Source organism: Gossypium hirsutum, chromosome D12 (assembly GCF_007990345.1).
Source record: "Gossypium hirsutum isolate 1008001.06 chromosome D12, Gossypium_hirsutum_v2.1, whole genome shotgun sequence".
Taxonomy (NCBI): Eukaryota; Viridiplantae; Streptophyta; class Magnoliopsida; order Malvales; family Malvaceae; genus Gossypium; species Gossypium hirsutum.
The window spans coordinates 17,009,146-17,024,407 of NC_053448.1; the positions used below are offsets into that span (position 1 = coordinate 17,009,146).

Below are 15,262 nucleotides of genomic sequence, written 5' to 3' on the forward strand. Positions count from 1 at the left end.
AAGTCCCCTTCTTTTGGTGGTTCAACCAACTCTTCGCCATTATCATTGTCATCCACAAGTTCTGGCATATATGGATCTATTTTATCAGAGTCGGAAGTGTACTCACAATTATCTTTCAGAAGAAGTAATCTCGTGTTAGGGCATTCCCTACTATAATGACCACGCCCTCTGTACTTAAAACATTCAATCTCACGAGTCCTCTTCACATTTGAATCACCTAAATTGGGCTGCTTAGAAGGTGTTTGCGCTTTAACGGGAGCCCCTTTTATTCCAATCTGATTGCTTACTTCCATTACTCAAAGAAGACTTATTAGTAACAAAAGGTGATTTTGAACTTTTAAAATCAGAATTGGAAGTGTTACCTTTGTAATATTGTGAAGTAGAGAAGGAACCAAACCTTTGTTCCTTTAATTGTTGCTCGATCTCAATGGCTTTATGAACTGCTTCTTCCAAATCAATGTAAGTTTGTAGCCTCAATGTATTAGCTATCGGCCTGTTCAAACCATCAATAAATCGAACCATAGTTGTTTCCTCATCCTCCTCCACATTAGCTCTCTGAATGAGCATCTCCATCTCCTTAAAATATTCATCCACCGTCCAACTACCTTGAACAAGTCTTCTAAGCTTTGTTCTAATCTCTCTATAGTAATGAGGTGGAATAAATCTTTTACGCATAATTTGTTTCAACTCATCCCATGTCGAAATCTCACCTTCATGATTCCGATGACGATTTACCCCAAGTTGAGTCCACCAACTTAATGCATAATCTAAAAATTCCAGTGTTGCTAATGCAACCTTTTCATCATTCGGAAATTTATAATATCGAAACATAAGTTCAATGTTAGATTCCCATTCACAATAAGCTTCTGAATCATTCTTACCACAAAATTGGGGAATTGTGAACTTCGGTTTTGCCAAAGAGGGTTGCCCACGATCATGAAAATCAGAATCAATTCTAGGGACACGTCGAGGACCGCCCCTATGAGCAGGAGGCTGGTTATCCATATCTTCTTTAATTCGATCTCGATATTGAGGTTCTTGATTCAATCTCACCTCATTGATAGTAGCACTCAAAGTTCGAAGTGCGGCAGCCTGTTCGTCTAACTATTGTTGGAATTTTTTAAATGTGTCATAGACATCATTATGGTCATTATCACCTTGACCAACCTTAGACATTTTCAAAAACCTGCAAAACAAACACTCAACACTCAAAAACAAAAGTTAGCAAACCTCACTGTTAATCACTCAAAAAGAAAATTTAAATTCTCAATGAGGTAGAATTCAGACTTGTGAGTTCTTTAGCAGAGTCTATATCAGAAAGTGTATGAACCTAAACTACCAAATAGTACTAATTTGCACTAGGATGCCAAAAACTGACGAGACACCAATTGACTTGTGTCGCACCGAGGAAGAATTGTGCACACCTTAAAATCCAACTAACACAAGAAACAAAAAGGTGTTAGATAGTGTAAAGGAAAAATAAAGGCAAACAAATGAAAACCTACAGCTAAGAATCAATAAAAATTGCTGAAATCGAAAAACCCAAAAAACTACGGAGTAACTTGACAACTTCGTTCGAGGTGTTCCTGATCTCCAAAAATCACGAAATTAAATATGGAATATCCTTGAAAATTAAATCTTTGATCTGGAAAGTTTCGGCACTAAACTCAACCATCTGAATATTTTTTAATTTTTTTCTTGATTTCGTATTTTTCAATTTTTTTTGACTTTTTCTACTGATTTTTTTTGCGGAAATATTTTTTAATAATCTATCACAGTGCCACAAATACGAAAATAAAATTTCAGACCAATCGGATAACATTTACCCACTCAAATGATTTTTTTTTCAAAAATTTTTCTGGGTAAAAACTGCTGCTTAATGTTTCTAAAAAGACATCAGTTTAGAAATCACCCAAGAACACCCAAAACGCCAAAATCTGATACCAAATGATAGGGGGTTGCGCGTAGACCAAGATCGAGTTGTCAAGTCACCGGAAACTCCTACGAAAACTCTAAACGTTTGGATCTGAAGCGAAACAGCAAAACTTAATTAGAATCAATTAGATCTGGAAACTAAAAATCCCCAAATCAATAAAGAACAGCCCAGAATCAAAACACTTATGAATAGATGTTCTTGGAAGCCAAGAACACAAAATTAAGCCCCAAGATTAACTTCCAATCAACCGAAACTATCAAAGAACACAAAACAGCAACTAAATTACAAACAGATTGTGAAATCAATGGACACTAGTTCTAGGGATTGGACGGCAAGAAAAGGGGGATTTTTGTGAATCAAAAACATTTCTTTATGTCAAAGAAAGTGGCGAGTCAGATCTTGAAGTTTGGAATGGCTGAAACGAAACAAGAACAGTTAATACCAAATTATTCAACAAAACGGCACAAGCAGAATTTAATAACGAAGAATGAACAACAAAAGAATAAAGAAAAGTCCTAAGAAGCCTTGAAATCGATAAACATTTCACAACTCCCTTCAAACGGCTTTAATCGCCCCTCCCATGAAGAACAATGGCAAGAAGAAGGCTAAAGATGGCTCCCACAATCAAAAAGATTGTTAAAACTACTTCTAAAGAAAACTCAAGAGAAAGTTCTTGAAGAACTCAAAGAGAATTTTCACTCAAAACAAATATGAAATTTTCAATGTAATTGTAATGTGTAATACAAGGTGGCCGGCCATGCCTATTAATAGGCCTTCTAACTATTTCCTAATCTCATTAGAAAAACTTAAAAAAAAACCTAATTTTATAATTGAGAGGGAAAATTCGGCCAAGGCACTTAATGGGTTGCTTGGGCTGAATTTTACATATGTAATAGTCCTAAAGTCTAAAAAATTAAACTAGTTATTTAAAGAATTAAAACTTTTACAAATTTGGCTACTTTAACAATTTGGCCTGATTTTCAACTATGGTTTGACTTCTTGGTTGGGCTTGGAATCATCTTATTGGGCCTTGCCTTCAAAAACTTGGGCTTGTAGTCCATTTCCTACCGAAATTGGTTTGTTGATGCTCGTAACGGAGATCCAATGCGCTTTGGCTGCAATATTCGGTTTCTTGGACCAAGATTTCCAGGATTTGAAATCTTGATTTTCTTGATTCTTGAAATCGCTCCAAACAGCAAAATTGGGCCAAGATTCGGTTTCTCAATTTTCTTGAAAATAAGGAAGTGAATCTTGATTTTCTCTTTCTTTCGTGTACGCATCTAAGGCCTTGCTAACAAATTTCTGAATGGTCCCATTTAGTTTGGAACGCATTTGTCTGGCCTTTTTATCTCGTTATTGGGCCTTGTGGTAATTTGAGTCCATCACGTTCTTGAGTTTGGGTTGGGCCTTTGTAACTCGTGTCAGAAATATTATGAATTATGGCATGTATAGAGGACTTGATTATTTTGTTATGTGTCATAATTGATTTGGCCTAAAATGTTGGCCCATGTCATTTGATAGCTCATTTTGTATAAGGCCATTGATGTTGGCTATTATTGGTTAAGTTGTACATTTATGATAATGCCATGTTATGTTTTGATAAATTTGGTATAAGTGTGTAAATTTTTTGATGGAAAAAGGCTTGGTAAATAGCCTAACTTTCATTCACACGGCTGGTCACATGGTCATGTGCTTAGGGCATGTGCCCCTATTTTTCAAGAAATTTTTCAAAGTTTTCAAAAGTTCTCGGTTTGGTCCGAACCACTTTCAAAGTATGTATTGGGTCTCGTAAGCCCATATTAGGGACTTTATAATGAAATTCAAAAATTTTTAATTTGTATGAAATTTCATGACTCGGTTTTGTATGATTAGTTATGTTAAAGTCTGGTAATGCATCGTACCCTGTCCCAACATCTGAGACGGGTAAGGGGTGTTACAGATATGATCAAAATAGGAACTCCATGAAGGCAAACAATCTCTCAGATGTAGAGCTCAGCTAACTAATACAGACTAAAAGATGTACGAACTAGCAGAAAATCTGCAGACTTTGTAAATCTATCCACAATCACCCAGATCGAATCCTTATGTGTCGGAGTTAAAGGCAAACCCACAATGAAATCAATTGTAATCCATTCCTATTTCCACTCTAGAATATAAATAGGCTAAAGCAAAAGGATTTTCAGAATAAGTCATCTAGCAACAAAGTCGATAACGTCCTTCTTCAACCCAGGACACCAATACAGAACTTGATGATCCTGATACATCTTATTCCCACCGATATGCATAGCAAAAGGATTGTTATGTGCCTCAGTAAGAATTAAGCACCTCAGACCATCGTCTTCTGGAACACATAAGCAACCTCAAAAGTGATAGTACTAAAAAGAACATATGTTTTCTCCCTACTTATTGGTTAATTTACCCCATTTAGTTATCTTTAGCACATATTTTAGAATTTCTATTTAGTAAATTGCATTTTATAACTTAGTGGATTTTAGCCTATTTATCCTTAATTTTGTCATCTTTTGGTACCAATGTCGCTGCATGAGTATTTCCAAATTGCGCCCAGAATTGTCACTACACCTGACAGTTGTCCGGATAAGAACAAAAATGTGTGAGCTGTCCAGTCTGGTTTAACCAACTTGTACATATAGAGGCAACATGATTCTGATGAAAGGACATGATCGGCTGTTTAATGTCACAACAATAATGTGCAAGCGTACACTGTCGATGCAAGTATAGTACACAAATGTGAGTCTGTCGGATATTGATCCCACAGGGATGGTAGTCTTTCGTCTATTAATGTCGGTGCAACAACTAGATGGAAACGAGATAAATTGTGACAATAGTTGTCGATGCAATAACTGGAAAAAAATAAAATAAAATATGATAATGACAAACTAGGATCTCCAACATGAATCTTTAGCAGGATACTAACTGCTCACAAGGTATAAAAAGATAGGTGATTGTCAAAGAAATAAAGTTCAATGTATATCTTACTTAGTGTCACTCCTCTATTTAATCCAAGACTTAAACATGCATACTAACCTCACCTTCCGATGATGGCAATACGACACTATTAAGAACAAGTGGACTAAATTCCTCTAATCCTCACTCAACTTCTGTTGTAATGCTTGTTAGCTAAAACTATGACTGCACTTTCAAGTGTTAGTGACTGCAATAATACTTTTGTGTTAAAAAAATTAAAACCCCAAGATTAAACAATAAAAGCAAGATTGAATAAGATAACATTTAATCAAGAATTCATGTGTACTTCCATACAAACAAAAAAAGGAATAATCAACAGTATTCTTAAAGAAGTAAGAATTCATGTGCACCTTCTCAAGAATGTTTGTAATTTGTCGATTCGATACTTCGGCTTGTCCATTGGTTTAGGGATGATAAGTAGTAGCCATTCTAGAATAACTCAATATCTCTTCAGTGCAGTTGCCACTCGGTTGCAATGAAAGTGTGTACCCTGATCACTAATCAATGCCTTTGGTGTGCCAAATCGGGTGAGTATATGCTTGTGAAAAATTTTAGCACTGTCCTTTTATCATCCTTTGGGACTGTAATAGCTTCCAGCCACTTTGATACGTAGTCAACAGCTACTAATATATAAATATTTCCAAATGAGCTCAGAAACGGCCCCATGAAATCCATACCCCAAGCATCGAATAATTCAACCGCTATAATTGGCTGCTGCAACATTTCATTGCGTCGAGATATAGAATCGGTGCGCTCACACCTATCACATTGATTCACAAAATTGTGGGCGTCTTTGAATAATGTTGGCCAGTAGAATCTTGATTGGAGAACTTTAGTTGTAGTTCTCATACCACTGAAATGACCTCCATAAGGACCATTATGAGAATGCTTCAGGAATGACATCATCTCCTCTTCTGGAACACAACGTCGAATGATGTTGTCATTGCATACCTTGAATAAATATAGCTTGTTCCAATGATACGTCACTACTTCAGGAATAAATCTTTCTTTTTTATGGCTTGTGACACCCAATGGGAGTTTTCCACACACAAGATAATTAACAAAATCTACATACCAAGGAGTTGCATCTACAGCAAATAACTTCTCATCTAGGAATGCATCGACAATTTGAAGTATATTTCCATCTTCGCTACCAACTTCCAACTGAGACAGATGGTCCGCAACTTGATTCTCTGAACCCTTACGATCTTTTATCTTGATGTCAAATTTTTGCAACAGTAATATCTCAACGCCGAATGATCAGTGAATACAGTAACCTTTGCGCACAAGATAGGAACGAAACTTGTTGAAAGCAAAGACTATAGCCAACAGTTTTTTCTCTGTAGTTGTATAATTGAGTTGAGCCTCCGTAAGAGTTTTGCTGGCATAATAGATAGCGTGAAATATTCTTCCCTTTTCTTGTCCTAGAACCGCACCCACAGCAAAGTCGTTTGTATCGCACATAACTTCAAAAGATTGATACCAATCTGGTGCAACGACAAAGGGTGCATTCACTAGCTTCTTTTTTAACTGAATAAAGGCATCCAGGCATGCATCGTCAAAGAAGAATTTTTTATTCGGTTCCAGCAATGAGCATAAGGGCTTTGTAATTTTTGAAAAATCACTAATAAACCTTCGGTAAAACCCTGAATCACCAAGAAAACTACGAATACCTTTCACGCTTGTTGGTAGAGGTGATTTCTCAATGATTTCCACATCTTTGTCTTTTTAAATGCCTTGACAAAAGATATGATGTCCTAACACAATGCCTTCAGTTGCCATGAAATGACATTTTTCCCAATTCAGGACAAGATTTGTGTCATCACATCGCTTCAGTACTTTATACAAATTGTCAGCACAATGATCAAAATCATTCCCATAGACTGAAAAATCATCCATAAACACCTCTAAAGAGTATTTGATCATATCTGAGAATATTCCCATCATGCACCTTTGGAATGTGGCTGGTGCCTTGCAAAGATCGAAAGGCATACGACGAAAAGCAAAAGTACCAAAGGGATAGGTGAAAGTTGTTTTCTCTTGATCCTCCGGTGCAATAGCAATTTGATTGTACCCAGAATAGCCATCTAAAATGCAATAATAGGCCTCTCTAGCATGCTGATCTAACATTTGGTCGATGAAAGGAAGTGAGAAATGATCTTTCTTTGTGGTTGCATTCAATTTGCGATAATCCATACAAACTCGTCATCCAGTGGGAATGCGTGTAGGAATTAATTCATCTTTATTGTTACAAACCACAGTGATGCCACTTTTTTTAGGCACGCATTGCACTGGACTTACACAATTGCTATCATAAATCGAGTAAATAATTCTAGCATCAAGCCATTTTATAATTTCCTTCTTGACAACATCTTTCATCTTCTCGGTTAATCTTCTTTGTTATTCGATTGATTGCTTGCCTTCATCTTCCAACTTGATCTTGTGCATGCAAAAAGAAGGACTAATACCTTAAATATCAGCAATACTCCAAGCAATAGCTCATTTATATTGCTTGAGAATATGAACCAATTTCTCTTCTTGAGTTACATCCAGTTTTATGGAGACAATAACTAAGAGAGCATTGTGGTCACCTAGAAAGACATATTCAAGACGAGGAGGTAGTGGTTTCAATTCCAAAGTAGGAGCTTTTTAAATAGATGGTTTGAAAATTGGGGTTGTTCTATTGACTAGGTCTAAGGATTCAATCTGCCGTCCATGCTTGAGTTCAAGATTATTAGCTTCAATCATGCTATCACGACCGTCTAAGGATTCAGCATCAGATGTCACTACAAACTCTTCAGAAAGTACTGTGCTTTGGTCATTGAGCTCTTCCTCAATTAGATCATCTAACACATCAATAGTATAACATTCTTCTCTATCCTTGCATTGAATAGATTCAAAAACACTGAAGGTGACTTGCGCATCATTAAGTTGCATGGTTAGTTCACCTTTGTAAACATCAATTAGAGCTTTTAGCTAGTGGCTAAAAATGGTTATCCTAAGATTATGACAACCTCCTTGCCTTTCTCGCAGTCAAGTATGATAAAATTAGCCGAAAAAATGAATTTATCCACAAGAACTAAAACATCTTTTATTTTCCCTTCAGGTTGAGCCAAGGATTGATTGACTAGTTGTAATGTCACCGAAGTAGATTTCATGTGACCAATTCCAAACTTTTTGAAAGTAGATAGTGGCATTGGGTTAATGCTAGCTCATAAGTCGCATACAGCCTTACCCAAATAATGATTTTCAATTGAACATGGGATGGTAAAGCCCCAAGGATCTTTCAATTTAGGGGGCAACTTGTTTGTCAAAATAGTGCTACAGCCTTATGTGAGTGCAATAGTTTCAATATCAGTGAGCTTCATCTTATTCGACAAGAGGTCTTTCATAAATTTCTCATAACTCGAAATTTGTACTAGAGCATCTACTAAAGGCATGTTGATCTACAGTTGCTTCAGTGTGTCCAGGAACTGCTGATACAACTTGTCATGCTCATTGTTCTTGAATCTTGTTTGGAAGGGTAAAGGTAGAGATATATTTGCTTATGCCAACATCTTTGATTGCGGTGACAGTTTTGAAAGTCAAACATTAGGCATATGAGTGACAATTCGTGGAACTTCTTTATCTGTTGCATTGACAAACTGATGCAATCGAGCCCCATGAGCTTTCAAGTGCAAACGATGTCTCCCTCGAGCTGCCCAAAGGACCTATTACCCAAGCTAGGGAAAAGAAGTTTAAAGACGCAATTTTAGCTTGGTTGATCGGGTTTGGGGTGAATCCGTGGCCGGTCTATTTGAAAGCTCATGGACCAGCAAGATGAGCAAACCATGCACTCTATTTGAAAGCTCTTCAAGATGAGCAAACGATGTCTCCCTCGAGCTGCCCAAAGGACCTATTACCCAAGCTAGGGAAAAGAAGTTTAAAGACGCAATTTTAGCTTGGTTGATCGGGTTTGGGGTGAATCCGTGGCCGGTCTATTTGAAAGCTCATGGACCAGCAAGATGAGCAAACCATGCACTCTACTTAAAGCTCTTCAAGTTTAATTTTTAGCTCAATGAGCTTGTTTTAGTTCATTCGTCTCATCTTAGACTTATTTGACTTTATATTTATTTTTGCTAGAATAGTTATTTAATTTGTCATAAGTCCAAGTATTTAAGTTATTAATTCTGGTCAAATAATAATTAGATATTATTAAATATGTTCTAATTAGTTTAGGAGTTTTAAATATGTCCTAATTAGTTCAAGTGTTTTAAATATGTCCTAAACTAATACATGATTAAATGTGCAAATTTTTACAAGTATTTGCTGCCGAATTTAATTTGTTTTATACATGATTAATTTGCTGTTTTAATTTGGTGCAGGAATTTACCTTGGACGGCAAAGGTGCATGCATCTTAGATTCATTGCATTTGGCCGATTCATGCATGGCAACCCAAATGAATGTTCAGTCGAATGTTCCATTTTCTTTTAAACATCTACATGTAGCTCATTTTAAGTGCTCACATGAGGGACTATTCAGCTGATGATGTTCACACACATTTGACTCTTCAAAACCGACTTTTCACACTTGGTGGCTGTCCATCAACCCTCTTCAATGTTGCTATCTTTTCAGCCAACAAGTGCCAATTTAAGGAGTCATTTAAAGGCCTGGCCGAATCTAGACATGGCCATTTGACTACTGGTGCATTCATCTCTACAAGGTTCATTTGCTTAATGCCTAAGTTGCCCATTGGAGCTCCCATTCAGCCGAATCTTTCTAGGGACTTAATTCTGGATCTTTCTTGATTTTTCTTAGCTATTAAGCATGACTATTCGGCTAGCTTATGCAACACTATAAATATTTGCTTGTTAATTTGTAAAAGGGCTTTTTCCATTTTGATTATTGAATTAAGTATTTTGTGAGGAATTCTTCTCCCAATTTTGTCCAAAGACTTAGTTGGCTTATCTACTAGTTAGTGGCGTCAACCTTTGTTCTTTGTAACCCGAATTTATCACTTTCAACCAAAGTGTGGCGTTCAACTATACTGAGTTTCCTATCTTCAATAGGTAGCGGGTCGAGGTTAATTCTTTCTATTTCACTACCGAACCATCTTAAAAGCATATAGGAAACGGGTCAACACTCAACTACATTTAGTGTTGGTTCTTTCTTGTTTTTAAGCCAATCATTCCATATACCCTTAAAACTGAATCATCACCTATCCAAATTCGTTATTTCTTTCTTAGCCGAAATACCTTACAAATCACTTTCTTTAATCTCAATTGAACCTCAAATAACTTCATTGATCAAGTAGAACGAATTGACTCAAGAAGAACGAAACTTCATCGTTTGGACGATCGGGCAACAAAAATGATTCAACTCATTAACCGAGGCTGGTTCGCATCATTTGGTATCAGATCTGGTTAAAACGAGGAGTTTGGACGTTCGAGAAGAGCCGGAGTAAGTAAATTTGTGAAAAAAAAATTTGAAAAAAAATTGAAAAAAAATCAAAAGAAATTTGAAAAAAAATTTGTATACGGTCTAGGTGCGGACGAAAAGAACGTGAAAGATCCGTAAAAAAAATTATTCTTCTTTTCCAATTAGTGAAACCATTTTTTTTACGCCACATCACTAAACCTTTCTTTCTTTCGAGCCTACCCTAAACCATACGACTTTCTTTTGGAAACCCTTTGTAGCCGACCCTCTGAACTAAAGATCTAGCCCTACCAAGTCTTATACGAAATTATAAGAGAAGAAACGAGAGGAAAAAGGTATGAGTGTGTGAGCATATTCGAGAGGAGGTAAAAGCCAAAAGATTGTAAACACGAGCGTGAGTGTCATTCTTTCTTTCTTTTCTGAGTGATCGTGAGTCTTTGTGGTGAGGAATCTTTATTATGTCTCAAAATCTCGAGCAAAACGTGGCGGAAAGGACCGAAAGACAACCGACAAGAAATGTCGGAGGAGGAGTTCCTGATTTAGGTCAACAAGCCCTCTTAAGGGAATTCCAACGAATGCTTCGAACTGAACTTGAATCTATTAATGAGAGACTCGATCGAGTGGAAGGAGGACCAACACAAGAAGGAACCCCTAAAGGACCAAGACGGCGACGAGGGCGAGCAAGACCTTTCGTGGATGATCCCTACGAGCCAAGCGAGGTGGAATGCGACCAAGCGTCGAATCAAAGCGAGAGACGATGAGGTCAAAGGAATAGGGGTCTTAGAGATCGAGGCCAAGTTGATGATGATTTAAAAAGTATTAAGCTATCCATTCCTCCCTTTCATGGGAAATCTGATCCGGAAGCTTATCTAGAATGGGAGAGAAAAATCGAGATGGTCTTCGAGTGTCACAATTACTCGAAGAGCAAAAAGGTAAAATTGGTGGCAATCGAGTTCTCCGATTACGCAATGATATGGTGGGATCAACTTACCACAAGTCGAAGAAGGAACGGGGAGCGGCCCATCTCAACTTGGACCGAAATGAAGGCAGTAATGCGTAAGAGATTTATACCTTCTTATTATTATCGTGAACTTTATCAAAAGTTGCAGAATCTTACGCAAGGAAATCGAAGCGTGGAGGACTACTTTAAAGAAATGGAGATCGCCATGATACGTGCAAACGTGGATGAAGATCGTGAAGCAACCATGGCTCGATTTTTGGCCAGACTTAATCATGACATAGCCAATGTGGTGGAGCTTCAACACTACGTTGACATTGTTGATATGGTGCATGTTGCTATCAAAGTTGAAAAGCAATTAAAAAGAAAAAGTTCTAGCCGAACCTTTCCTAGCACCAACAATCTTCAAAGGTGGAACCAAGGCACGGGTAAGAAAGAATTCTCTAATCGCACTAAAGATCACCCTTTGTCTTCTAAGGTGAGTAAACCTGTTGGTGAAACAAGCAAAGGCAAAGAAGTTGCTATACCGAATCGATCACGAGAAATAAAGTGTTTTAAGTGCTTAGGGAGGGGCCACATTGCGAGTCAATGCCCTAACCGAACCAACATGATTGTGTGGGCTAATGGAGAAATTGAATCGGAAGAAGAAGATGACGAAGAACCCGATGAAATGGCCGAAAAGGAGGAAGAGGATGAACTTGAATACGCCGTTGATGGCGAAATTCTCGTTATTAAACGAAGCCTTGGTCTTCAAATTGTTGAAAATGAACAACAAATGGAGAACATTTTTCATACACGTTGCCATGTGCAAGGCAAGGTGTGTAGCTTGATCGTGGATGGCGGAAGTTGTACAAATGTGGCCAGCACTTTAATGGTTGAAAAACTCGGCTTGCCAACAACTAAGCACCCTCAACCTTACAAACTTCAATGGCATAATGATGGAGGGGAGTTGAAGGTAACTAAGCAAGTTTTGGTGCCGTTCACTATCGGAAAATAATCCGACAAAGTTCTATGCGACGTGGTACCCATGCACGCTGATCATATGTTATTGGGTCGTCCATGGCAATTTGATCGCAAAGTCATTCATGATGGTTTCACAAACCGCTACACCTTCAAATACGATGGGAAAAATGTAACTTTGGTTCCCATGACGCCGAGGCAAGTTTATGAAGATCAATTGAAACTAAGAGAGAGTGTAGAGAAATTTCGAGAAAATGTACAAAAAGAAAAGAATGAAAAAGAGACTGAAAAACATATTGAGAAGAAAAAAGAAAAACAAATGAAAAATGTGAGAGAAAAAAATAATCGATCGACAAAAAAAAGAGAGAGGAAGAAGAGCAAAAGAAGATGAGTGTTTATGCAAGAGAGAGTGAATTTAGGAAATCTTATTTGACGCAGCAATCGGTTCTTGTACTTATGTACAAGGAAACTCATTTGACTACTAACGAGTTGGATCCAAATTTGCCCTCTTCGATTGTTTCTCTTTTGCAGGAATTCGAGGACGTGTTTCCGGAACACATTCCTAATGGGTTACCGCCCATTCGAGGAATAGAACATCAAATTGATTTCATCCCCGGAGCCTCTATTCCCAATCGTCCAGCTTATCGTACAAATCCCGAAGAGACCAAAGAATTGCAAAAACAAGTCAATGAACTTATGGAGATGGGATATATACGAGAAAGTCTTAGTCCATGCACCGTTCCGGTTTTATTGGTGCCAAAAAAGGATGGAACATGGCGTTTGTACATAGATTGTCGCGCGGTGAATAAGATCACTATTATGTATCGACATCCAATACTGCGACTCGATGATATGTTGGATGAATAGAGTGGTGCTCGATTGTTTTCTAAAATTGATCTAAAGAGCGGATACCACCAAATTTGGATGCGTGAAGGGGACGAGTGGAAAACTGCTTTTAAGACGAAGCATGGGCTCTACGAGTGGCTGGTTATGCCATTCGGGCTTACCAATGCGCCCAGCACTTTCATGCGCTTAATGAACCATGTTCCTCATTCTTTTATCGAAAAATTTTGCGTTGTCTATTTTGATGATATACTTATCTATAGCAAATCCTTAGATGACCATTTGTTGCATTTAAAATCTGTTTTGGATGTGCTTAGAAAAGAATCTTTGTTTGCTAATCTTAAGAAATGTACTTTTTGTACTAACAAGGTTATTTTCTTAGGATTCGTGGTCAGCTCGGAAGGACTGGAGGTTGATCAAGAAAAGGTGAAAGCCATTCGAGAGTGGTCTAGACCCACAAGCATTAGCCAAGTGAGGAGCTTCCACGAATTGGCAAGCTTCTATCGACGATTTGTTCCAAATTTTAGCACCTTGGCAGCACCTTTAACTAGTGTGATCAAAAAGTCTTCTGCTTTCTATTGGAATGAGGAACAAGAAAAATCTTTTATTGCCATTAAATCATGTTTAACTAATGCTCCATTACTTGTGTTGCCTGGTTTTGCTAAAATGTTTGAAGTTGTGATGCATCAGGTGTCGGAATTGGAGCCGTTTTAACACAAGATGGAAGGCCCGTGGCATACTTTAGTGAGAAGTTAAATGGAGCCGTTCTCAACTATGTAACACCCCAAACCCGAGACCGTCACTGGAGTCGAACACGAGGTGTTAACAAACTTTAAAAATTTTCCAGACACTGCCAATCTGCGTAATAGTCGCTTTAAAAAATCATATCTTGAGTTCAGAAACTCGAAATCCAGTTCCGTAAATTTTCCCTGAAAATAGACTCATATGCCCATCTAAATATTTTTTCTAGAATTTTTGGTTGGGCCAATTAGTACAGTTTATTAGTCAAAATCTCCCATGTTACAGGGATCGACTACCCTGACCTTTGCCCATTACGACTTGGATATCTCCTTGTACAGGGCTTCAATACTGATGCCGTTTGTTTCTATAGAAACTAGACTCAGAGAGGAATCTATACATATATGGCTTGACTCCTAATTGTCTCTGGTTAATTTATAATGAATTTCCAAAGTCGAAACAGGAAATCCAGAAACCGTTCTGGCCCTGTCTCACAAGAACCTGAATATCTCTTAACATACTGTCCGTATGATTGTTTCGTTACTTTCCTATGAAAATAGATTCATCAAGGTTCGTTTACATAATTTATTCACTATTTAATTCCATTCCTACTATTTTTAGTGAATTTCCAAATCTACATCACTGCTGCTGTCAGCATCTGCCTTTAAGGTAGACTTTACCTATTTCATAGTTCCCATGATTCAACTAGCCCTTTTTGCATAAGTAGCACAATTTATGATAGTGATTAACCATTCCCATGGCCAATCCTTGTCAAGCCTATCCACACCTCTCAATAACCATATCCATACCAAATGATTATAACATTACACTCAAACATATATAAGCCATTTTCGCATGGCTATCCAAAATTATACAAGTCCAAAGGGTCCATGACCCACAACAAATGGGTAGTCCTATACATGCCATTTCGAAGTTCAACCAAAATTGTACCAAAAGGGGGGGGCTTTGATAGTGTGGGCGACTTCGACTTCAAAATCCCGAGTCCGATAGCTGGAGAACCAAAATCTATAAAATAGAGGATCAAAGAAACGGAGTAAGCAATTTATGCTTAGTAAGTTTTGAGCAAGGAATTCCAGCACAGCAAAAGTATAGCATTCATATAGCTAAACGAATAATTTCATATGCACAAATTTTCGATATCATACTTGCTTCACATTACCAACCCTTATGTACATACACAAAAGATCAACTTAGCCAAAGGCCGGTAGCTCGTTTATCAACTGAGCGAATACTTATTTGTAAGGGCTCAACTAAATTCAAGCACATACGAAACATACCTCAATGTTGGGATGTTTCTAGAGTATTTACTGAAATTTTTACAGCAAGATCATTCATTCCCAAATCACGTACCTTCGGAATTTAACCGGATATAGCTACTCGTTCAAATGCCTTCGGGACATAGCCC

The 15,262-nt window shown here is 37.6% G+C and overlaps 1 protein-coding gene across 1 annotated transcript; it reads left to right on the plus strand.

Annotated features, from left to right (window-relative positions):
* Positions 1–11,230: 11,230 nt before the first annotated feature.
* Positions 11,231–13,812, plus strand: LOC107944134 (uncharacterized). Its single transcript, XM_016877958.1, has 3 exons — positions 11,231–12,250; positions 12,787–13,008; positions 13,123–13,812. The coding sequence occupies exons 1-3, from the start codon at positions 11,231–11,233 to the stop codon at positions 13,810–13,812; spliced, it is 1,932 nt and encodes a 643-aa protein (XP_016733447.1).
* The last annotated feature ends 1,450 nt before the right edge of the window (positions 13,813–15,262 follow it).